Source organism: Cynocephalus volans, chromosome 4 (genome assembly GCF_027409185.1).
Source record: "Cynocephalus volans isolate mCynVol1 chromosome 4, mCynVol1.pri, whole genome shotgun sequence".
Taxonomy (NCBI): domain Eukaryota; kingdom Metazoa; phylum Chordata; class Mammalia; order Dermoptera; family Cynocephalidae; genus Cynocephalus; species Cynocephalus volans.
This window is the reverse complement of record NC_084463.1, coordinates 159526868-159549657: the sequence shown is the minus strand read 5'-3', so window position 1 is coordinate 159549657 and position 22790 is coordinate 159526868. Positions and strand designations below refer to the sequence as shown.

The window sequence follows — 22790 nt, the reverse complement described above, 5'->3', positions numbered from 1 at the left end:
TGTCTCACTGAGCTGTGAAATACTCTCGCCTCTTTGAAAATGAAAGAGAATGAACATCCATGTTTTACATCTTTTATAAAAAAATAATAAATAAAACTCGCTGTGCTTTAAGTCTGCGGCTCTCCTTCTAGTAAGAGGAGGTGGAAATTGTTATAAATGCATGCGGCAGATGCCCAGCTTAAGGCTCCTGCTTCTCCTCCTCGCAGGAGTGAGGGAGGACGAGCCTGGGGTGAGGGCTCTGCTAACAGATGAAGCTGAGGCCGGGAATATGGCATCCGGTTCCTCGGAGCCAGTGGAGAATCTCAGTTGGCTTTTCCTCCCCCATAAATCAGGGACCAGTGCAATGGGTAGCTCCTCGGGGGATCAGCCAGGCCGCAACCTCATTCTGGAGATGAGGACACAGTGCCTGGCCTGCTGAGGTGTACACTCAGGACCATGGACTGGAAGGGACAAGCTGACAGATGTCCCCAAGGTTGGCGCCCAGCTGGCTGGTGACAGAGCCAGGATGCTCTGTGGGAAATTGAACCGTCTTTTGGACTCTGCTGGAGAGAGGGGGACGTGTGGGCTGTAGGTCACTCAGACCAGACCACTGTTATGGGGAGGACAGTGCAGGAGAGAACCCTGGGCTGGGTCCTGCCCCAGGTTCCTTTCACTTGCGTGTGATGGGGACAGATCACGCTGCCTCTTCTCTAAAACAAGGTGGTGGAAATCTGCCAGCTGATCTCTGCTAGAGGACCTGTGGTATCTCTGGGCACCCCTGACTAGTTCCATGGGGTGCCCAAGGCCTGCCCTAGCCAGAGTGACTCAGTGGGAGGCCTGCAGGGTCAGTGTGGGCCCAGCTGGCTTGGAGTGCCCACACTCAGGCATGCCAAGGCCTGGGAGGTGTCTTTGGTTATAATTGTGCAAGATAACAGATATCGGGACCCAAATAATTTAAAAAGCTCCTCTACCTGCTGTGCCCTCAAGTTGGAAAAAAATTGTTTCTCCTCCCAAACTCTCGTGTTTTGCTCTGTTCTCTCTGGGTCTTATCTCACTCTCAGGAAGGCGTGAGTGTCTGGTGTGTATACTGCAGCTTACAAAGTGTTTTCACAGCCTCTTTCTCGTTGGACCCTCCCAGAAAGCCTGAGTGCTAGGGAAGGCCCACCTTGTCCCTATTCTAGAGATGAAAAAACTGAGGCTTGGGAAGGAAGGGTGACTTGCCCAGGAGCATGATGTTGAGAGTTCACGAGCCCAAACTTAATGGGACCTGGAGAAAAAGAGGGATAAAGCCACTGAAGCCGTCTGGGACAGAGCCATGTTCCATCCAGCATCTCTCGATTCCTCAGACAGGAGACAAACCCTGGGAGGCTGTCACCACCTCGTGTTTGCTCTCTGCTCCTGCTGCCCCACCTTTCCCTCCTTTTCCCCACCCAAATGCTCTCTCACCTCAGGGCTTTGCCCACGCTGTTCCCTCTGCCTGGAAGACTCTGTTCTCCTAGCAAACGCACCCTTGGCCTTCAGATCTCAGCTCATTTATTCATCGATTTATCCCGCAGGTGTCCAGGGACACTCACACATGCTCTGCACTGTGCCAAGTGCTGGGAGTCCAATGGTAAACATGACAGATCCCTGTGTGGAACTTACAGGCAGAGATGGCCAAGGTCAAGTAAAGGAATGAATGTAAACAAAGACAAATGCAGGAAGTGTGGGAGGTAAGGGAGGGGGCTACTCTGGCTAGTGACAAGGGGACTTAAAAGGAGAGCAGCATTCCAGGCTGGGGGCACAGCAGGTACAAAGGCCCTGAGGCAGGAGACAGCCTGGCTGAGGAAATGAAAGGTGAGTGGCCAGGTGTGCTCGTCGCGGGGGGGGGGGGGGGGGGGGGGGGGGGGGGGGGGGGAAGGAAGCAAGAGAGGAGGGGGAGAGGCGGGGGCTGTCACAAGGGCCAGATCTGGGGGCGTGGCAAGGACTTGGAGTTTGAACCGAGTTTTGAACAGAAGACAGACAGTATCTGATTTATATTCCTAGGATCCCTGGGCTGCTCTGGGAGGAATAGATGGGGGTGAGGTGGACCTGAGGAGGCAGCTGGAAGTTGGGGGTGAGGGGAATCCCGCCTTAGTTTCTGGGGTATCCTTGGGAAGATCTAACACAGGCCCCAGCTGGATGGGATGTGGGGGGGGTAAGGGGAAGGAGGGAGAAGGACCCCTGGTTTGGGGCCTGAGCAAAGAAGGGGGGAAGAATGGGGTGAAAAAACCATGTTTGGGGGAAGGTCTCAAAAGTTCTGTTTTGCACATCTGGACTTTGAGAGATGAGAGCAGGCAGGGGCTGTGGGGATCAGAGGCTCAGGAGAGACGAGGGGCTGGAGGTGCAGCCCTGGGGTCATGAGCATGAAGGGGGTTTCCGGATTCATGGAATTGATGAGAAGACTTAGGGAGGGTGTAGGTAGAAAGAAAGGGCAGCAAGGAGACTTCCTGTCTACAGGGGAGGACAGGAAGGGACACTGCATGGTGTGATGACCTCAATCTTTTTTTGACCTTGATCTTGATGGGGGTGGGGCAGGGGCCAGACTGGCTGGGCTGAGGGGAGCCAGGGAGGGAGGAAGTAGAGATGGGAGTGTAGGAGGGGGAGGCGGGGCAGCGAAATGAGGCCGCAGCTGTAGGGTGTGGAAAGCGGGAGAAGGTTTCAGGGCAGACAGGGCGGCCTGGCGAGGGGAGCTGGGAGCGGAGCCGGGCAGGCGGCTTCGGCTGGGAGGAAGGACTTTCATGCCCAGTGACCTGAGGGAGGGAGGGAGGACAGGTGCGGACAGGCAGAGGAGGTTCCCGGCTTGGTGGGGGGAGGAGGCAGCATCTGATGGTTTCTCGCTGGAGTGAGTGGGGCTGGGGACAGGAGCAGCAGCTGGAGTGGCTGGGCAGATGGAGCCCCCAGGGAGATCAGGAGTTTAGAGGGAGCTTCTGCTTGGTGGTGGGATGTCCCTCCAGAGGTTTCCAGCTCCCGGCAGCAGACCGGAGAAGTTCTGGTCACTTGCTCCCGGAAGCTTTCCTGGCCTTCCCCCTTCTCGGTCAGCTCCCAGAACCTTACCTTGCTCTTTACCACCCCCCCCACCCCACCCCCCCCGACTTGCTGCAGGGTGGATGCTCGATGAATATTTATTAACTGACCGATCAGCATTCAAGCTGGCTGGAGAGGCAGAGCCTGGAGGGAGCCTGGCCTCTTCACAGTCCGTTCTTTGCCCTTGGCGGTACCACCTGCCAGCAGCTGAGCCTGCCCCACTTCTCATTTAACGCAGGAGATGGCATTCCGTACCCTCATTTCACAGAAGAGCCCAACTGAGGCTTGGGGAGGCACTTTAGCTCCTTCCAAATACCAGCGTCCCCCACTACCCACCCAAAGAAGGGAGCGTTTAAGGGGAAGCCGTTGGCTTGCTGCTCTGGTCCTGCTGGGGTCCTGTGCCCAGAGCAGAGGTGGGCAGGGAATGGGCTGTGAGCAGTGAGGGACACAAGTGATGCAGGGGCCCAGCAGGGGTGCCCTTGGTTGCTTAGAAAGAATGAAAACAGCACCCTTGGGGGACAGTACTGATACCTGGTGAAAGTATTTTTAATCTGATTATGGCTCCATTGGGAAGAAGTCAATCCTTAACAGGCCTCTGAGGCTCTTCAGTTGGCCCTGCCTCCTGCCCCCCACCAGGGTTCAGGTTACATCCTCTCGCAGCACCCCCCAATATCTCTTTGTAGCACATCTCAGAATTTGAATTGCTTGATCGTGCAGTGCCTGGACCAGCCTCCGCCTCCCCTGCTGGACTGTAGATTCATGAAGACCTTGTCCAGTGTACCCCCAGCACCAAATGCAGGATCTGCATGTCGTAGGTGCCCAATAAATGTTTGTGGGAGGGGGTGGGGGGTGGCTGCTACAAGCTGTGGTTCTGGCCTGAGCCACAGTTGAAGCAGATTGGGGGTATTCTAGCCTTTTGTGGTAATCCCACCGCAGCATTGAGCATGTCATCTAATGCTCCTAGCACCCTGGGGGTATTGTCACTACTATCACCAGGGGGCAGATGAGCAGGCAGGGGCTTGGGTGGACCAACTGACTTCGGTAGGGAAAAGGCAGTTGTGGGGGGACCCACCTGTCTCTCTTGAATACCGGCCCCACAGCCATTTCCATGAAAGCGTCCAGGAGTCCAGCCTTGCTCTGGACTCCAGAGCAAGGACAGTCACCACCTCCTCTCATTGCTCTCCCACCTCTACGTATTCTCTGATGCTTTTTTGAGTTCCTTGCTTGTGGCCTTTGCAGTTTGTTGCCCTCCCCTCCTGGTGGTGGTGGCAGCTGCCCCATCCAGGAGGCGAGGCGGGGCTGAGAGCCTACGTGCGCGGTCGGCCTCAGGCCGGCAGGGGGAGCCCGTGAGCCACAAACGCTGCTCGGGCGAGCAGCTCTGAGGGGGACACGGGGATTCTCTGCCTGTTGTCACCCCAAAGGGAAGGCCAGGCCCAGGGGCAGGGCTGGAGCAGGGGGAACCGGCCTGGGTGGACCCAGAGTGCATGAGTGGGTGGGGACCACGGGTGGCCTCCTAACCTCCCCGAGCCCGTTTCCTCATCTGTAAAATGGGGACAATTCCAGCTGCTCCCTCGGTTCACTGGAAACCCCCAACCGGGTGTCAATTCGTGGGGATCCCTCAGCCAACGCTGGGGGGTGTTGAGCACAGGTGTCAGATCCACCGGTTCTGTAGCTCTGTGAGGGGGACCTGTCCTGCCGCTGGCAATGAGGACGGCAATGATGTAACCGATTGAGAATGTGACTGATAATGTAATGGATCGAGTGCCGCCAACCTGCCTGGCCTTAGCATGTGTGAATAAACTTGAAATGATTCTGCAAGGGGCGTCTTAATCCCCATTCTATAAATGAAGAAATTAGGGATCCAGAGAGAGGTGGACACAGCCGGAAAGTGGCAGAGATGAATTCTGAACCGGTGTCTGTGGTGCCTGAGCAAGTCTCTCTGCCTCCCTGGGCCTCAGTTTCCCCTCCTGAACAGAGAGAGCTGGGCAAGAAGTTTTAGGGGCCTCTCAGGCTCTAACACCGAGGTCGTGTGCCTTCTTCCCCCACCCTCTGCCCCCTGTGCTTTCCCACATGTCCATGGGAAGGGTGGTCCTGGAGTCCCCTGGGGGTGGGAGTGCCCCTGGACTGCTCCTTTCTCCGCCTGCCCTGATGCTCCTCCTGTCCTCCCCACAACCCGCAGCTTTTCTGAAGGGCCTGAGTGACAAGCAGCGGGAAGAGCATTACTTCTGCCAGGACTTTGTCAGGCTGAAGAAGATCCCTACGTGGAAGGAGATGGCGAAAGGTAGGCTCTGCTCCGGAAGGCCTGCCTGCTGCTATTCGGCGGGCAGTCTCTTCAGACCCGGGGCTTGAGAAAACTATGCAGGCAAGAAGAATCCAGCAACATTTAGTGAGTGCTTGCTGTGTGTAGACGCTCTGCAAGTGTTGCCTCATTTAATCACTGACACAGCCTAAGGCAAGTTCAGTTTTATCCCTTATGCCATTAGGAAGTGAGGGTATTCCTAGGCCAGACAAGCCACCTGCCCGTGACCACTTGGCTGTTGGGAGCTGGGATTCGAAGCTGTGGTGTGGTTGCTGATGGTGGGGCATGCTGGTGAGTTCCCAGTCCCCACAAATGGCAGGCCTGGTAACCCATAATCCTGGGTAAGTCTCTTGTCCCACCTAAGCCTCAGTTTCCACATCTGTAAAATGGCGATGGATGGCGTTAATATCATACCTGATCGTAGCATTGTTGTGAAGATTCGGGGAGACTTTGTGTGGTATGGGCACACGGTAGGTGCTTACTCAAGTGTGGGCTGTCATTAATAGTATCAACCACCACCACCCTGCAGGCCACCTCTGCAGGTGGAGGGAGGTTGATGGGGAAGGGCTTGGCCCATGGGCACTGGCTGGATCACTCTGCAGTGGGGGGTCTCTCTGCGACCCCCTGGCCTCTCCTTGTTCCAGGGGTGGCTGTGAAGGTGGAGGAGCCCAAGTACAAGAAGGACAAGCAGCTCAATGAGAAGATCTCCCTGTTCCGTGGTGATATCACCAAGCTAGAGGTGGATGCCATCGTCAATGCCGGTGAGTGCTGGCCTGAGCCAGAGCCCCGGGTGACTGCCTCGCTGCCTTTGCACTGGTCTGCTGTGCCCAGCATGGGTGGACGCCACCTGGCTCCGGCGAGCCTCGGGTCTCCCGGCGAGGACAGCCTGCTGGCGCCATGGGAGCCCAGAGTGTCAGCCGCTTGGGCTCCTCTTCCCTTGAAACCCTGCCCCGCTGTGTTGGGGGCACCTCTCTGGCTGAGCTGCCTCGCAGCTCCGAGACCCATTAGTGTTCAGGGAACAGGGAGAGCTCAGCTGGAACTGTGCCCGGCTGCCCAGCCAAGGAGGCGGGGCACGGGGTGGTCTGACCTCAGGGGCTGCAGGCTCCCTGAGCACCGCTCTCCTCCCCCTGCCTTTGGCCACCCTGTTCCCCTTCAGACCTGGGCAGGGGAGGGGCTTGTTGGGGGAAGAGTGGGGGCAGGGAAGCCGCCCGCGCCCCCCTGGCAGCTCTCCAGCGCCTGGAAATGGGAGGCGCTCAGCTTCCTGCGTCCGGCTCTTGCTGGCTTGGCAGTTTATGATGATGAGTACTGAGCCGTCTGCTGCTTTAGGGGCGGAGGAGGTTGGCTGCTCCTCTGCCCAGGAAAGGACTTTGGAGTGCTCAGGGGTGGGGCGGCAAGAGCCGGTGAAGGCCGGCAGGTGTGCAGGGGGTTCACGGAACAAGGTCGAGGAAGGCTGAACCCAGCCCTCGCTCGTTGGCCACCAGACATCCTCCCCAAGCTTCGGAGGAAGAAGGGGCGCCTGTCTCAGACCCTGGGAACATAGGGGGCAGATTCTCTTGTCTCAGCCTCCAGCACGCAGGGAAAACCATGCCGTGCCAGCCCCTCCCCACCCGTGCACCCCAGGAGCTTCTGGAGTGTGCCTTGTCTGCCTTTGGGCTTGCAGCGCTTTTGTCTGATCCCAGCGCTGGCAAGGGAGTGGATTCCCCCAGTGACTCCAGGATGTGGCAGTGTGATGCTGTCAGTGTCCCTGGTGATCTCCTTAAGTGGCCACTCAGCCTGCCCGGGGCCTGCTTGCTTGTGGTCTGGACTGTGTTTCCGGCATCGGTGTTGCTCTGTGTGCCTCCTCGCTGGTGTTTGCAGAATTGTACAGTTGCACGGGGGTGCACTCTTCCCCCCGCATCGCCTGTCTCGGATGCAGAGATGACAAGTCACACAAAAAGGCAGTGGCCAGAAGGGGCTGGCTTGGAGGGGAAAGACTGAGCTTGGGGCAGTTGCTGGGGTATGTGGAGCTGTCCTGCCCAGGTGTCCCCAGTCTCTGGCAAAGGTGTGGGAGGCGCCCAGCTTGTACTTTTCCTGCTGAGCTTCAAAGTGTCCAGAGGAAAAGGTGAGGCGTCTGTGAGCCCCTTCCCAGCCCAGGTTGGTGGTTGGTTGCAGCATGGGCGAGGAGGGAGGTACAGGAACAAGGTGGGTGTCAGCGTTTGCAGATTGAGTGAGTGGGGGCTCTGGAGCCTCTGGAGGCTGCACTCCGGCTGTGGCGTGATTAATGGCTCTTCCCAAGTGTCCTTGTGACTCGGCAGACTTTGAATGCAGCGGCTCTGTCAGCTCCGCACACTCTGAGAAGCACTTTAGTGCTGGCTTGATTTGACTGCTGGGGCCGGGGCAGTGTTTGCCAAGTTTCTCCAGGTAATCCCCTTCTCCGTGTACTTGCCTGGGCCTCTGTGTCCTCCTCTGCACAGTGGGGATGGGGGAACACCACTCGTGGGGCTGGTGGGGGTATTAGCAGCCGATGCAGGGCAAGTGTGAATAAAGCTCGCTCAGCCCAGGCACCACCAAGGACTCAACACCTGCCATTGGCGTTGGCACAGGACTTGACGCTACCAGCATCACTCTGAGCATCAGCCCTGTCCCAGGGATGCTAAGGGACATGGCACCTCCCACAGCTGATCAGCTCTCACCTCCTCATGGCTGCCTCAGTTTACCCAACACCTCTTGGCGTGTTTTCCTGGGATCTCCCTCTTTTTTAGGAAGAGTCTCACAGCCAGGAGGACCCAGGACCTGCCTGGAATCCCAGTGAATAGCTGAGGCAGGCCCTGGACACGTGGTTCCCACACAGAGCCTGTGTCTCCTCTGGGCCGTCCAGACCTTTGTCAGGCCCCAGCGTTCAGGGTGACCTGGGCACTGGTCAGATCTCAGGAGGTCCTTGCAGCTGTGGCTCTTACCGCATCCCTGGGGGTATGGTTGGCCTTGGTTCCCAGGGCCCTGCCGCCCACCAGGGGGCAGCAGAGATCGAGGTTCCGTCGGAGCCCGTAAATCAGCCTGTTTATTAGGGAATAAAAGTCGTCGACAACGCAGGGCTTTTCGGGGCTGCATAAATCTGCGTCTGTGCCTCGTGAAACCCATATGTGCTTAATTCATATGTAAAGTTTCAAGCAGGAAGAGAATACGTGTCCATTAAATTCTATTTGACTTGATTATAATCATTAGCCGTGAATAATTGCTTCTTAGCGCCAACCGCTGAGCCACCACAATAGGCAAAAGGAGAGAGCAATTATCTTGGAGTGGGAATTTTTTAGTTTTTATTTTTGAAGCCAAGGGCAGTGTTGGCCCCATGGGTGTTGGTGGCCTATGGAGAATGGTGCGGGTTAGACTGGGTTGGGGACTTGAGGTCTGGCTGCTGGAGCTTCTGGATTTGGGTGGGGTTGTCTCTTTTTGTCCCTGCTGCCGGATGGGGAGGGGCTGTCACTGCCTGGGCATGGGTCCAGCTGCAGGGACCATGGAGGGGAGGGTGCAGGGGTAGCTAGGGAGGGCTGGGGAGGGAAAAGGGGCTGGGACCCCCAGGTGCCCCTCTATCCTCAAAAGCTGTGGGCTTGGGGAGGGTCTCCAGCCAGACCATGGACATCTCTCTGTCCTTCGGAAGGACCCTGGGGATCCTTGGAGAGGGCCGAGGCCAGGTGCCCTCCCTGCCTGCCACCTCACTCCTTCCCCTCCCCACGGCCCTCCCTCAGGACTTTGGAAACCAGACTCTGTTTCCCAAGTGGTCCGCTGGCATTTGAAGTCCAGGACTGGTTTCTACCCCAACTTTACGGGTATTTGAGATGTGACTGGGGCATGTGTGATGGGGTGTGTGTGTATGTGATGCGTGTGATGCGTGTGTTATGGGAAATGGTGGCGGTGAGGTGGGGGGCTGGGAATGAGGCAGAAGGGGAGTTGCTTGGCTGGTGGGTGGCAGGGCTTGAGGCCACAGAGGCAGGGCAAACCCCCCCTACCCCCCAGGCACAATGCAGGCCTCCTTGGCCTCCTCAGCCCCGCTCCTGTTTGCTCGGGCAGCAACCAGGAGGGTCTCAGGATCCTGCCCATGGGGGGGGGGGCATGCTACATTTGTCTTAATTAAATTGGTTCCCACACTGGCAAGATAGGCCAGAGAGCCCCTCAGTCCCCTGTTCTGAAGCAGGAGATTCTCGGGGCAGTGCCTGCCTCTCCAGCTTGGCCTACAACATCCAGGGCTGTGTCTGGGGAGAGCTCTGGTCAGGGGTCTCCCCTGGAGGATGCTGTGGCTTCTGGAGTTTGCATCTTCTCTTTGCCACAGAGGTGACCTTAACTGGGTCACCTCCCTGCCCTAGCATTTCCTAGCTCACCAGGCGGGTGGCCCTTGTTCCTGACAGACAGCTGAGTGCCAGGCAGGAGATGTCCTGGCACAAAGAAAGACCCCCATTCTTGGCCAGCCCAGGGGTCCAGCTGCCCAGCTTTGGCCTTCAGGGCATAACAGGACAGAGCAGAGGTAAACGTAATGCTTTGCGCAGAGACAGACGGAAATTTTCATTCGAAAGCAGTCCCAGGCCAGCGCATGAGGGCTGGGGCACAGAGGCCAGGAGCGGCTTGGACCCTGGCGCTCCTGCTGGCCGTGCTGTGGCCTCTGGCCATCACCCCTGAGCCTCCATTTCCTCATCTGAAGAATGGCAGCAGCAGCAGCCCCCCAGGGTGGGTGAGAGGGGGACGCGAGCCCCCAGTTCATGGTTACTGGGGAGTCCAGAGTGAGAACATCTAAGTAGAATATAATGTGACAAAGTGCCGGAAGCGAGGTCTGGACAAAGTGCCACGCGATGCCGCAGGGACCAATTAATTCTGCAAGGAGGTGGCGGGGGGCGAGGCGGGTCAGCAAGCCGTGCGGGCCGGGCACGCGGTGGAGCCAGGCTTCCCAGCCTGCAGCGGCTGCCTGGGGAGGCTTTTAAGCCGCTTATGTCTTTAAAATAAGGCATGAAGTGGCGCTCTGGTTCCTTAAGTCTTGGGCTTTGATTTGCGGAAATCTGCCAGCTGCTTCTCACCACCTCCTTGCAAGTGCCCCAAGCCCAAGTCTCATCCCTTTGTGCCACCTGGAGAGCCCAGGGAGCCTGGTCTGGTGAGACACAGTCTGGGCCACTGGAATGGCCACCCGCCCCTGCTCCCGGCTGTCCCCAGGCTGCCGCTCAGAGTCAGTGATTTAGAGACCGCCCTGATGGACTACCAAGCAGGAGGCCCGGAGGGACGCCGACTGCCTTGTGGGAAGTGATCTGACGCTAAACTGTCGCCGTAAATCGCTTTATCTGTCACTTCAGATTTAAATGTGTTTGCTGAGGCTTGCCGGCCACCTCCGACACAGAAACCTCTCGGCAGTGGGCAGGGGAGGGCGGCCCGGGCCAGGCACAGCAGCGAGCACGTGGCCAGCCGCGTGGCTGGATTTTGCGGACAGACAGAAGCTGTCAGGCACTTGGAGGATCTCACTGTGCCCGGCCCTCTGCTCCCTCCTCCCCAGGGGAAGCCAAGCGCCAGTGGGGACCGGCCACTTCCCCGGTGCCTGACCGCCCTCAGTGTGTGCGATTATCTAAGAATCCCCGAGAAGCAGACAGGGCAGTTACCCCATTTTCAGTGATCAGACCGAGGCTCGGCTGGAGAGAGACAGCATGCCCCGCCTCAGACAGTGACTGAACTATTCAGTGACTGAATTTGAGCCAGAATTTGAACTCACGGCTTTTCACTCATTCAGCAAACGTATATGGTGGGCCTACTGGGGACCAGCCACTGGGCTAGGCCTGGGCTACAAAAGACACAATCTCTAATCCCAAATAAGGGGTGAGATGTATGAGTGGAAAGGGAAGTGTCTGAGATCCCTGGGAGCCCTGCCTGCAGGGTGGGAGGCAATCTGGAAGGCTGTCTGGAGGAGGGGGTGCTTGAATTGGAGAGGGGCTGAGTCAGAAGTTGGGCGAGGGTATTCCAGGGGGGAGAGGGGGAGTGCTGGCAGGGAGGGGTGAGGTGGGTGGACGATGTGAGGAAGCTCTGAGGGGTTTGGGATGAGCCACGGCCGGGTCCTGAGTGGGAGGAGGTTGGCTGGTCTTGCTGTAGACAGATCACTTGGGCTGCTGTGTGGAGAATGGGTCGGGTGTGGGGAGTGCAAGATGGTAAGGGGTGCCCAGAACTCGGAGCGATCTCCCTCTAGGTCCAGCTGTATTCTCCCTGTGCCACCTCTCCGGCATTGTTACACTGTGCCAATGGGGAAACTGAGGCTCAGAGACAAGAAGCAGCTTGCTAAAGGTCACACAGCTAAAATGGTTGCAGAACTGGAATGGGAGGTTTGCCTTACTTCAGAGCCCCCAGGAAACGTGTGTGTGTGTGTGTGTGTGTGTGTGTGTGTGTGTGTGTGCATGCGCGCGTGCTTGCGTGCGCGTGAGGGTGTGTGTGTGAGGCTGTCAGAGTGCATGTGAAGGTGTGTGTGCGTGAGGGTGTGTGTGTGTGTGTGAGGGTGTGTGTGCGTGAGGGTGAGTGCGTGTGAGTGTGTGTGTGCGTGAGGGTGTGTGTGTGAGAGGGTGTGTGTGTGTGAGGGGTGTGTGTGTGAGGGTGTGTGTGTGTGTGAGGGGGGTGTGTGTGTGAGGGGTGTGTGTGTGAGGGTGTGTGTGTGTGTGAGGGGTGTGTGTGTGTGAGGGGTGTGTGTGTGTGAGGGTGAGTGCGTGTGAATGTGTGCGTGAGGGTGTGTGTGTGAGGGTGTGTGCGTGCGAGTGTGTGCGTGCGTGTGTGTGTGTGTGTGTGTGAGTGTGACAGGTGGGGTGGGAATACCTCCTCTTTCTTGGCATTCAGCTTCCCAGAGTGGGTGCACCATCGGCTGTCCTCACTGCTGAGAAGCCGAGAGGTGGGGCAGGTGTTTGCCAAGGGTAGGGGGGTCATTGTAGAAAAGATGGGAGCAACATGTGGGACTGGGCTTATGGCCCCGAGTGTCCCTGTGTTGGGGGGCCTGGACGGTCATTGTGTGTCCCAAGGCTCCTCCTGCTCTGGGCTGAGGGCTGCCTGTCTCCTGCAGCTTGTCACCCAGTGTTCTGTCTGCGCCAGGGGCCGCCCCCACAGCCCACGTTGCCTCACTTCTCAGGCAGGCACTAATATTTCCCCCACTTTACAGTGGAGGAGACTGAGGCCCTCATGGGTCACAGCGCTGGGTAAAAGGCAGGGCTGGGAATCAAACCCTCGTCTTTCGGACTCCGGGTTTATGAAGGACACAGTGAGGTTTGCTTTTTCACAAGTTCCTCCGAGTCCGGTCTGGGAGTGAGGGGCTGAGTGGATCAGGGAGGCTAGTCAGGAGGCCTGGGGTCCAGGCAGCCCCCTCCCCACATTAAAAAGGCCAGAATACCCAGACAATGCCAGGACCTGATTTCCACCCCTGCAAGAGGAGGGTGGCTCATTTCCACAAGGATGAGCAGCGGTTACATAAATTCATAAATAATGGATCCCTCCTGAATTATTGAGAGTCCCTCGTGGGGCTGCAGGGCCTGGTCCAGTGAGCTGTGCTTTGGCCGGTGGGCAGGACTCTGGAAGGACCCTGGAAGGTCCTTCCACCCCAAGGTCTTCGGCCGAGTCTCCTGTTTATTAGCCAGAGTCTTCCCTTGTTTCCATGGGAAATGTGAGGGTGGGCTGTGCACCCTGTACCCAAAAACTCTTTGTCCTGGGTTTCAGTAGATGTTTGGTGAATGAATGAGTGACCGCACGCCCTTGAGAGGTGGTCAGACAGTGGCAGGGACTTCACGCACCAGTGATCCCCTCTAGGTCCCCTCATTTTGCCCTATCCCAGCCCCCTGCCCCACCCTTCTGGGCCACAAGGGGCTGATTTATTTTACAGATGAAGATGTTGTAGACATTTATGGTGTCCTTGTGAGATTCCCAGCTTTTTGAGACACTCTGAGGGTACAAGGCTCAGCATCACCTGGCGCCTGCCCTCAAGCCATATACAGTATTGTAGAGGAAGACAGGAGAGTGTCTGAAGCCCAGAGAGGGGTGGCGACCTGCTCAGGGTCACAGACAGGAAAGTGGCAAAGCAGGGCCTCAAACCAGGCTTCCTGATGCCCAGCTCCTGGCCCTCCCTCCTTGGCCTTTTTCTTCCCATCATGACAGACTCGTGGTTAGAAAACACCCGTTAGGGGTCTGCTGCCTGCCGAGGAGTGGCCGTCCTGCCTCCTGCCCTGTGCCGAGTGGCCCTGGGTGCACCTGCCAGGCTCCTCCCGTCCTTGAGGCCACTCGGCCTTAGCACCCGCACTTGTGTGCCTACCTGTGTCCCTGATGTGCTGTCCACCAGAGCACTGAGCTGAGGGGGCTGGAGCATGTGAGGATGTGTGTGTTTTGAAATTAACGGGGACCATTAAATTGGCCAAGCATGAAAAGGGCTGGATCTGCAGCCCTTGGCGCACTCTCCTGGAAGGTCCCGCCAGTGCCTTGGCAGAGGGCTGCATGCCAGCCTCAGGACACCCCAGGAGGCTGTGCTTGCCTATCCTTTTAATGGATGGGTACTCTGTGTCTCTAGGAGATGAAGGGGTCTGGCGGCAGTGGCAGGTGGCAGCCACGGAGCCCCCACCCCCTGGGGACCAGGGTTCCCCTTTTTTCCTCTCAACACCTAGCTCTGTGCAGACATTCTGTCTGCAGGTGTGTCAAGTCAAATCTTCTATCTAGACCCCTCAGGTGTGCCCAAGCACACTCCAGACCCTGATTGTGGGGCCTGCTGAGTGAGTCCTGGCCCGGCCTGGTCCCGCCTGGGCTGGCCTCTAAGGACATAGCATGACCTAACGAGGGTCAAAAGATTCCGGCCCTGTGTCCTCATCTCCCACCACAATAGCCCTGTGTACTATGGAGTCTCTACCTTGTCATTGGGAGTAGGAGTCCTGGGTATGAGTCCCAGCTCCACTGTGTACCAGCTGTGTGACCTTGGGCAAGTCACTTAACCTCTCTGAGCTTCAGTTTTCTTGTCTGTAAAACAGGGATAAGAGAATACTAGGATCCACTCCCTGGACTTGTGAGTTTGAAAGGAGATAATTTGTGTAAAATGCTCTGTGCAATGTCGGGCACAGAGTAAACCCTCAGGAAACACTAAATATTATTCTCTTTGCTGTTGCTGTTTCTCTGGGAGGGGTGCTCAAGCCCGCTGCATGGAGCATTCCTTCAGTCGGTGCCTGCCAAGCACCCAGTGCTTGGTTGGGCTGCGGACAGAGGGATGGTCCCTTATCCCCTAAGCAGGCTGAAGGCACCTCCATCCTGTTTTCCCTGTGGGGAACTGAGTCACCTGCTGGCCCAGTGGCCCCCTCCTGACTGCCAGAGTCTTTTGCATTGGGGGTTTCCTGACCACGAGGGTGCAGGACAGGCGGGCTGGGCCCCTCCCTTCCCCTGCCAGCAGGGTTGTCTGCATCTGCTCTGCCTTCTATCAGGAAGGGTGTCATGTGGGAACAGCCCTTGCTGGGGTGGGAGGTGGGACAGGACACGGGGTGTCCCCAAGGAAGCCGGGTGAGGGAGGTTGTCCCTGTTTTCATGCCACCATCTGCTGAGGTCTAAGCTGGCAGAGCCAAAGCTGCCCTGAAGCGCCCCCTGCAGCTCCAGCCTTCCATCCTCTCGGAGTCCTCAAGCATTTCAGAAGCTCACCTTTTGAGCGCCTTTATTTATCTTGCAAATTATATGTCCCGATGCTTCCTCAGGCCCTGGCAGCAGCCCTGTTTCATGTAGTTGCGGTGGCACCATTGTGGTCCCCCCTCCCTGTGGTCTCAATTTATTGCCTCTAGAAAGGGTGCAGCTGTCCTGGGGGTGGTGGCCAGTCTGGGCTGGGGTGAAGGGCACCCTGGGGTGCGGCATGGGCCAGCCTTGGAGGTCTCTGGAGGCTGAGGCCAGGGCTGGGGCTGCCCACGAGATGGACTGGCTAAAACTCTGGTTCCGTCACTAACTCGGGCAAACCCTTGCCTCCCCAGGCCTCAGTTTCCACATGTGTGCCTCATAGGGGGATGAAGAGGAAAAAAATGAATTACCGCTTATAATGCCCAGAACACTGGGGGAGTCTTAAATGGTAACTACGGTTCTTTTGGGGGGCTGGCTAGGACAGGGATTCAAACTCTTGACCTTGGTGTTACAAAGCTGTGTGGTTCTTATTAGTGACAAGTGTCTCACTTCACCAGCCCAATAGGCCAGGAGCCTCAGGGCAGGGGCGGGTCCACCAGCTCTGGGTCTCTGCCCCTGGACAGGGGTCTGTGGCACTTGGGTACCCATCTGTGGTTGGGGTGGCCTACAGGTGCCTACACAGTAGGTCCTCAGCAAGGACCTGAAAATACAGAAACCAGTGACTCCTCATGGCCAAGTCCCCTTAGGTAGGAACAGCTGCCCCCATGGGTACGGCCGTGGGGGGGACTCCTGCTCTCCCCACACTGGGCAGGGGAGGGGACGTGCTATTTATGTCCACGGGGAGATGTCAGGAGACAGAAGCAAGTGAGCCCTGGGGAACCGAGAGCTTGGTGGGTCGCAGACCTGGATGTGGAGCTGGTCCTGACAGCAGGTGGGGGAGGACCGAGAGGGTGACATGGGGTTGGCACCCCACCCCGGGGTTCACTGAAGCGCCATCAGCAGCACCCCACTCCCAGCCGCAACAAGTGGGCCTCGCACGGCTGTACCCCGTCTCCCTTCTTGTCCTCTCCGCTGCCGCTTCCTCCCCCTCTTTGGACATTGTAATTGCCATAAAAATGGGAGCTGCGCTGGGCGTAGCATGTGGGAAGAGAGAGGCCGGCTGTCAGCCATTCCCCGCCAGCAGGGCTCGCGTCTGTTTTATTATTGCTGCCTGGCTGTATTTCCCGTACGGTTTAAACATCATCAAACGCCACATCCCTTTTGAAAAGCAAGAGCTACCTTGCTGAGGATGTTGAGGAGAAACAGGAACATTAAAATCTTCGAAGCAAATGGCCCAGAATTGACATTTGCAACGGGAGCTTTGCAGCGTCGACTGTCAAAGGAGCTAAATCCTGTGTGTGGTCTGCGGGGAGCTTTCCTGTGAGGGTCACAGGAAGGTGGGGCGGGTTCAGCAGGGAGGGGACCAGGCAGGGCGAGGGGGGCATGGATTCTGTGGGTCACCCGACTACCTCTCAGTGCGTCCCTGGCACTGGCCTCCACTTGGCTTCATCTTCCTCCTAATGAGGAGGCAGGAGCCCCCCGGTGCACAGAGCAGGGTGCTGGGGTCTGGGCTCTGGGGATAGGATGGGGGTGTCTTAGGGGACAGACAGGACAGGGATAGGTTCAAGGCCCGTCATGGCCACTTATGAGCTCATGTGACCTTGAACAGGATACACCTCCCCCTGAGCTTCAGTTTCCTCATCTGTAAACCCAGGGGAGTGATGTCCCCTCTGAAGGTGGTTGAGAGGATGAAGACAGTGTGTGCAAAAGCCTGACAAGTCACTGGAACTCGATACATGGTGACTGCTATCACTGAGGAGGGGCCGTGGGAGCTGGAATTGATCTTTAAAAAACATTTAATCTATTTCCACTGAAAAATAGGTACAATAAAACTGGGAACCATTAAAACAGGAACAGAAAAAGGGCCGGCCCGTGGCTCACTTGGGAGAATGTGGTGCTGATAACAGCAAGGCCACGGGTTCGGATCCCTATATAGGGATGGCCGGTTCGCTCACTTGGGAGAGCGTGGTGCTGACAACACCAAGTCAAGGGTTAAGACTCCCTTACTGGTCATCTTTTAAAAAAAATAAATAAATAAAAACACCAGGAGCAAAAAGAACCAAGCCACCAGGGAGGACACTGACATGGGCATCTCATAAGAATGTGCCCCGAGGTCTTGGCCTGGATGCCCTTGGCCTGTGCTTTCCAACCCACCAGCCCCGTTGTCTGGCTCCTGGTCCTGGTCCTCTCTCAGCCCTGGCACAGGCAACTTGATGCTAGTTCCAGGCCTGCTGAGGAATCAGTACAGGAGGAACAAGGATAGGTTCATGCCTATCCTTGCAGTTAATGCTCTCGATGGCTGGTTGGGGCAGCTTGGTTCCTGGTACCCTACCCTGGCCCTGGCCCTGGCCCAGATGATACCTCAAAACTAGGCTGAGCAAGTCCATTGCAACTGAATATGAGATGCACCTTTGAGTTTCCTAGCAGCCGTTGCAAAATGGGAAACAGGATTTTAGGTTCCATAACTCCAAACTTAGAAGTCCATTTCAATTTCAGCTTAATGCTTCTCTTTCTTTCTACTCTCTGCCTTTGTTTTCGTTCTCTAATACCTGTAGGTTCTGTTCTTTATTTCCCCCACACACGCTTATCCCTTGCTCCAAAGCAGCCCCCCGTCTCACTCCCTGAGTGCCCCTCCCCCCACACAGCTTTGCTCTTGGCTCAGCTTGGGAGGCCCCAGGCCCTGGCCCTCTGGTTTGCTGCTGTCACTTCCCCTGCCTGGTGTGCATGCTGCCGGCTGGCCTCTGGGCCTCTTGCCTCTCCCAGGCCCACTGGGTCTGCCACTGTTGTTTCTCTCAGATGAGCCTGTGACTAATAAGGGTTGCCCCCAGGGGGCTGGCAAAATCTTTCCCTCCCTAATATGGGAGTTTAAAAATGTGTCACCATCGATTTGAAGAAAAGACTTGTTCCTGCTGAGAAAAGCAGCCTGGAGATTCGTCTCGCCTTAGGAATCACACGGGCTGCTGCATAAATTCCAGCGTCACAGAGAGCTCCCCATGCAAATACCACTCTCGGCCCCACAGCCTGCCTCCAGAGCCCCTCAGAGCCTTCCCTGTGGCTTCCTGGGGCTGGCATCCCCACTTCCCCAGCCCAGCTGTCCCCACAGAGGTTCTGGGAGGCCCCCGTGCAGGGAGGGGGCCCTGGTGGAAGACCCACTCTTCCCTCGCTTCTCTCCACCTTTGCAGAGGCTGAGCCTGTGGCTAATTCCGTGTCATGACGTGTTTAAATCCTGGAAGAGAAGGAGGACCAGTGACTTCTGAGCTTGGGGCTCTTGGAAGCCATCTGGGTGCCCCCCGCAGGTCTGGGGGACCCCCCAACCCCAACCCTCAGCTATGAATCTGTTCGTTGTATGATGGATCTGCCCCAAAGGCAGCTCGTTAGTCCCTGACACCTTGTCTCCTGACCTTGCTTCATCTTTGCCTGGAAGGGATTATTGGGGTTACTTGGTCCATCCTCCTGTCTCCTGGCAAACCCCCTGCCTCCTGCATTTTGCCCTCACACTTGACCCACCCTCCTGCTCTGCAGCTGCAGAAGGTGGGTCCCCCCTCAACTCTCTTAGCCCAGAATAATCATAGTAATAAGAGGCTGGGAGGTGGCTATCATTATTCCTACTTCTCAGGTAGGCAAGCTGTGGTGTACAGACATTAAGTGACATGTCTGGGATCTAGGAAGCTTGAACCCAGATCTCTTTGCTTTGTATCCTGGGAACTACCCTTGAATGAATGAATAAGTGAGTGAGTGAATGAATTAATGAATGAAGGGGAATGGGCACACAGTAGGTGTGTTCTGGTTAGTGTGCTTGGTGACATCCCAGGATGAGGGGTGTTGTTTGGAGAGCTTGGGGGAGAACTGAGCTTTCTCGGTCCCCATAGGGACCCCAACCCCCCTCCAGCCATCAAGAGGTGATGCTGACTGCCTTTGTGGCAGTGTCATTTGCCCTCCGTGGAGGGCTCACCCAAGTGTGGCAAGGAGCAGGATGATGGGCTTGGCTGCTCAGGACACCCACTGTGCCGCTCTGAGTGTGGGCAGGTGCCTGCCCTGGCTGCAGCAGAGGTGACCTTGGCTGGCACCAGGGCCGTGACCTGCCATCTGGGTCCGGATGTGCCCTGGGGATCCCTGCAGGGAGCGCAGCAGGGAATCGGGCGAGGGGGTGGGCATGGGGGTGCCAGGGAGCTTTCCCTGGCTCTGGGGGATCAGTGGGCAGGGGAGTTAGGGAGGAGGTTGAGCAGGCAGTTTGCAGTCTCTGGCTGTCGGGGGCCCTTGGAACACGTGCTGAGCAGCTATTTACCACCTGGTACAGGGAAGTCCGCAGGCTGGCCCCACGCCACGCCACCCCTAGCTGCAGAAAGGGCCCCACGAGGACTCCTAGCAGCCATTACTCCAGAAAAGGAGGGGCTTTATTTCTCTTGTCTCCCTAAATGTTATTGCCTTTATAGGCTTTGGAAATCAGTTTTATGGCCTGTGGTGTTTGTCCATAGAAATAGGGGAATGCTATAGGGAAAAGAAACTGCAGGGATGGTTCCGGCCCTGCAAGGGCGGGTGGCTGAGAGCAAGGGGGCGGGGCTGAGAGCAAGGGGGCGGGGCTCGGGTATGTTCCCCAAGCTGGGGACACTCTTTAGGAACTGTCATAGCTGGAAGGGAGGGCAGGGAAGGACTGGGATGGGGGCTGGAATTCTGGTGGGAGGATTGGCCCGAGGCTTTGGGACCTGCACCTTTTGTCGGATGGTCCCCCACAGACTGGCCTGGGACTGTGAGAGTCATACCATCTTCCTAGATGCTTCGTTACACCAGCTGGCTCCCCTTGGGTGCCATCAGGACACTCCACCATCCATTGGCAGTGTAGATTTCTCAGTGTAAGTACAAAATAAGCCCTCAGGGTTTAGCCAGCCAGGATGCAGGCCTGGCAGGGGCTCCCACCTGCAGAAGGTACTTCATCTAGCTGAGTTGGCCCGTTGGAAGCCAGGAGGGCAGAGACTCGGGGTAGCATCCAGAATCCCACACAGATCCTCCTCCCTTTCCTGGGACCAAGGACCCTCAAGGGAAGTCCTAAATGCCCTGCCCCAGGAGATGGCTGTTTCTTATTTCTCTCTTAATATGCGAAGAGCTCCTACAAATCAATAAGAAAAATGGGCAGAAGATGTGGACAAGCAATTCCCGGTAGGAGAAAAACAAATGGCCAGTAAACAAGGGAGAAGATGCAGAACTTTGCTAGTAATCAAGAAAAGGCTAATTGAAATAAGAGACATCATTCTTCACTGCCAGAGAGGTGGACGCTGAAAGTATTGATGCACACAGGTGTGGTGCAGCCGCGGGAGACGGCCCTTTCTTAGGTGTCTCCCTCCAAGCATCTCACACCGAACTGGCACATAGTAGACGTGATAGAACTGCTCTCTGCTCACAGTAAGTCTCAGCAGGGCCACCGCCGCTGCCTTTGTCTCCTTTGCTTTCCGCAGCCACACTGGCCACCATGGGAGTGCTCCTGGAAGTCCCAGCCTCACCCCCACCCTCCAGCTCCCTTGCCCTGGGGGTCCACATGCTTCCTTGCCTGTGGCCGGGGTCTTTCTGGGCCCGGCCTCTTCTGGGGGGATGCTGCTTCCTGCTTCTGGGTTTCAGTGTTTTCTGTGACTTCACAGCTTGTGCCAAGGGGGGCACTGCATGACTCAGGAACGGGGAGGATTCGTAGCAACCGTGACGGAAATGGGGACTCCTAGAGTTGGGCAGCCCTGGCTGTTAGTTATCATGGATCCTCTGACACTTCTGGGATCCTCAGTGTGGGGAAGGGCTTGCCCTAGAAGTGACCTCAGTTCTCCGGGTGTCCTGGCGGCCTGCCCACATCGTCTGGCCCCCAGAACCTATCCTGCCTTTTCTCAGTTCCTCTCCTCTCCTTTCCGTTCCACCGCAGCTGAGCGATTTTGGGTTTCATAGCTGCATGCTGTCTCTCACCTCCCGGCCTTTGCACGGGCACCTCCCCCTGCAGCAGCCTTACCTCCCTTTTTGCTTGGCTGACTCTGAACATCCTCCAGGTCCCAGCTGAGAATCCACCTCCTCCAGAAAGCTCCCCTGAGCTGGGGTAGCCGTCATTCCTGTGTGCTCCCTAGCACAGTCATTCATTCAGCTTCGTGTTAATTCATTCAGCAGGTGCTGGTGCCGGGGCTGCAACGGGGAGCAAGGGGGTTGTGGCCCACGCAGCTGGGACATCCTCAGGAGCTACACAGTCATGTGTAATGACCCGACCCTGGGGGCAGGCCTGTCCGGAGGGGCAGGGACAGCGAGCATGAGGCAGCCTGCTTTGGGGGTGGCTCAGCTTGTTGCACTGGGAACAGAGGCCAGAAGGGAGGCTGGGGCGGGTGGCAGGGCTGCTCCTACCAGACGCAGATGCCTTTCTCTGCCTGCCCCGTGCGGGCAGTCCTTATCTGCAGAGCCCAGTGTGGCTGGACAACAGTGGAGCTCGAGCAGGAGAAAGCACAATTCACACTTCAAACAGCTTCAGTCCTAAGGAATCTGGGTCTCGGAGTCCTTGAATCATCCTGGCAAAGCTGGCCAGCAGGAGAGCCCAGGCCTGCGGGAGGTGCCAGCCTGGAGCATGGCTCCTGGGGTCCCCAGCAGCCTCCTCCTCTCCCGGCTTTCTCCAGCCTGTCCCCCTGCTCCTGAGGCCCAGCCTGGCCTCTCCTGTGTCCCCAGCCTCCTGCCAGCCTTCTCTCTTCAGTCCCCAGACTGAGGTGGGCATCACCTTCCCTCCTCCATTGGGAAGGTATGAAATGATTAAGATCCAGTCCCTGCCTCTAGATGGGGCTCACATTACAGTAGGGCGACAGAGTTACAGCCCAGGTGCTAAGCACACTGATGGGAATCCAAGTCCCCGTGGGCTGGTCAGGGAAGGCTTCCTGCAGGAGGCCTTCCTAGGGAGGCCGAGCTCCCTGCAGGGATTTCTGGCAGGTTCACTGTGCCTTTCCCTCCAGCTCACAGACCTTCAGTCAGGCCTCCTCCTGAGGCCTCACAGGGCCAGGACTCAGGGCAGGGGACAAACCTGGTTCCAAAGCTAACCTCTGTTGCCAAGGCCTTGGGTCAGCTGCTTAGGTCTGGGCCTCGATTTGTTCCCTTTAAAATGGGAATAAGAAAGCTTTCTGTGCTGCCGTGCCTCTCACAGATGGGCGCCCCTTTAGGAAATCCCCCCTAATCGTGGAGGCATAGGTCTGGACAGTCCTGTGGGCAAGAAGCACATTCATTAGGACACCCAGGCACACAGTCTGGCCAGTGCCAAGCAGCTCTCTGTGCCAACTTCCCCAGGACCGTGGGCTTGATGTAGCACATCTCCACGTCTTCCTGGTGGCAGGTCCCATCTGCCAGCCCCTGGGAGCTGCCAACCAACCAGGGAGGGCCTTCTGGGGGACCCGCCTGTCCCTGGAGACTGCCCCTCAGCCCTTCACCCTGGGCTTGTAATCTCGGCTTTAAAGAGGACTCCAGTCCCTTTCTCCTGCCCCATACCACGACTAATCCATTCACCAGGGCCCTGATCCAAGAGAAAGCTAATTAAAGAATTTCTGCTCTTGGCTCAGCCTGGACTTTGAAGATTCCCCTTGGTCTTCCTGGAGTATCTGAAAACAGGTGGAGAAAGGGGGCTGTTGGGTAAACCCCCAGAGCCTCTTTAATAGGTTTAATCCCCCCGAAGCTGCAGGCATCAAACAGTCCTCCGCCCAGCAACGCTGAGAGATCTGGAGAGCTCGGAGGATGCGTGGCTGTTCCCCACCCTGCGGGCCCCAGACGGTGC

General features: G+C 57.2%; 1 protein-coding gene across 2 annotated transcripts in view; it reads left to right on the top strand.

The window, feature by feature from the left end:
• Positions 1 to 22790, top strand: part of MACROD1 (mono-ADP ribosylhydrolase 1) — a 153392-nt gene that overhangs the window by 5512 nt on the left and 125090 nt on the right. For both annotated transcript variants that reach the window (XM_063093661.1, XM_063093660.1), the window contains exons 2-3: positions 5204 to 5305; positions 5968 to 6084. In XM_063093661.1, coding sequence (XP_062949731.1) covers positions 5204 to 5305; positions 5968 to 6084 — 219 coding nt within the window. The remainder of the gene's footprint in view (positions 1 to 5203; positions 5306 to 5967; positions 6085 to 22790) is intronic.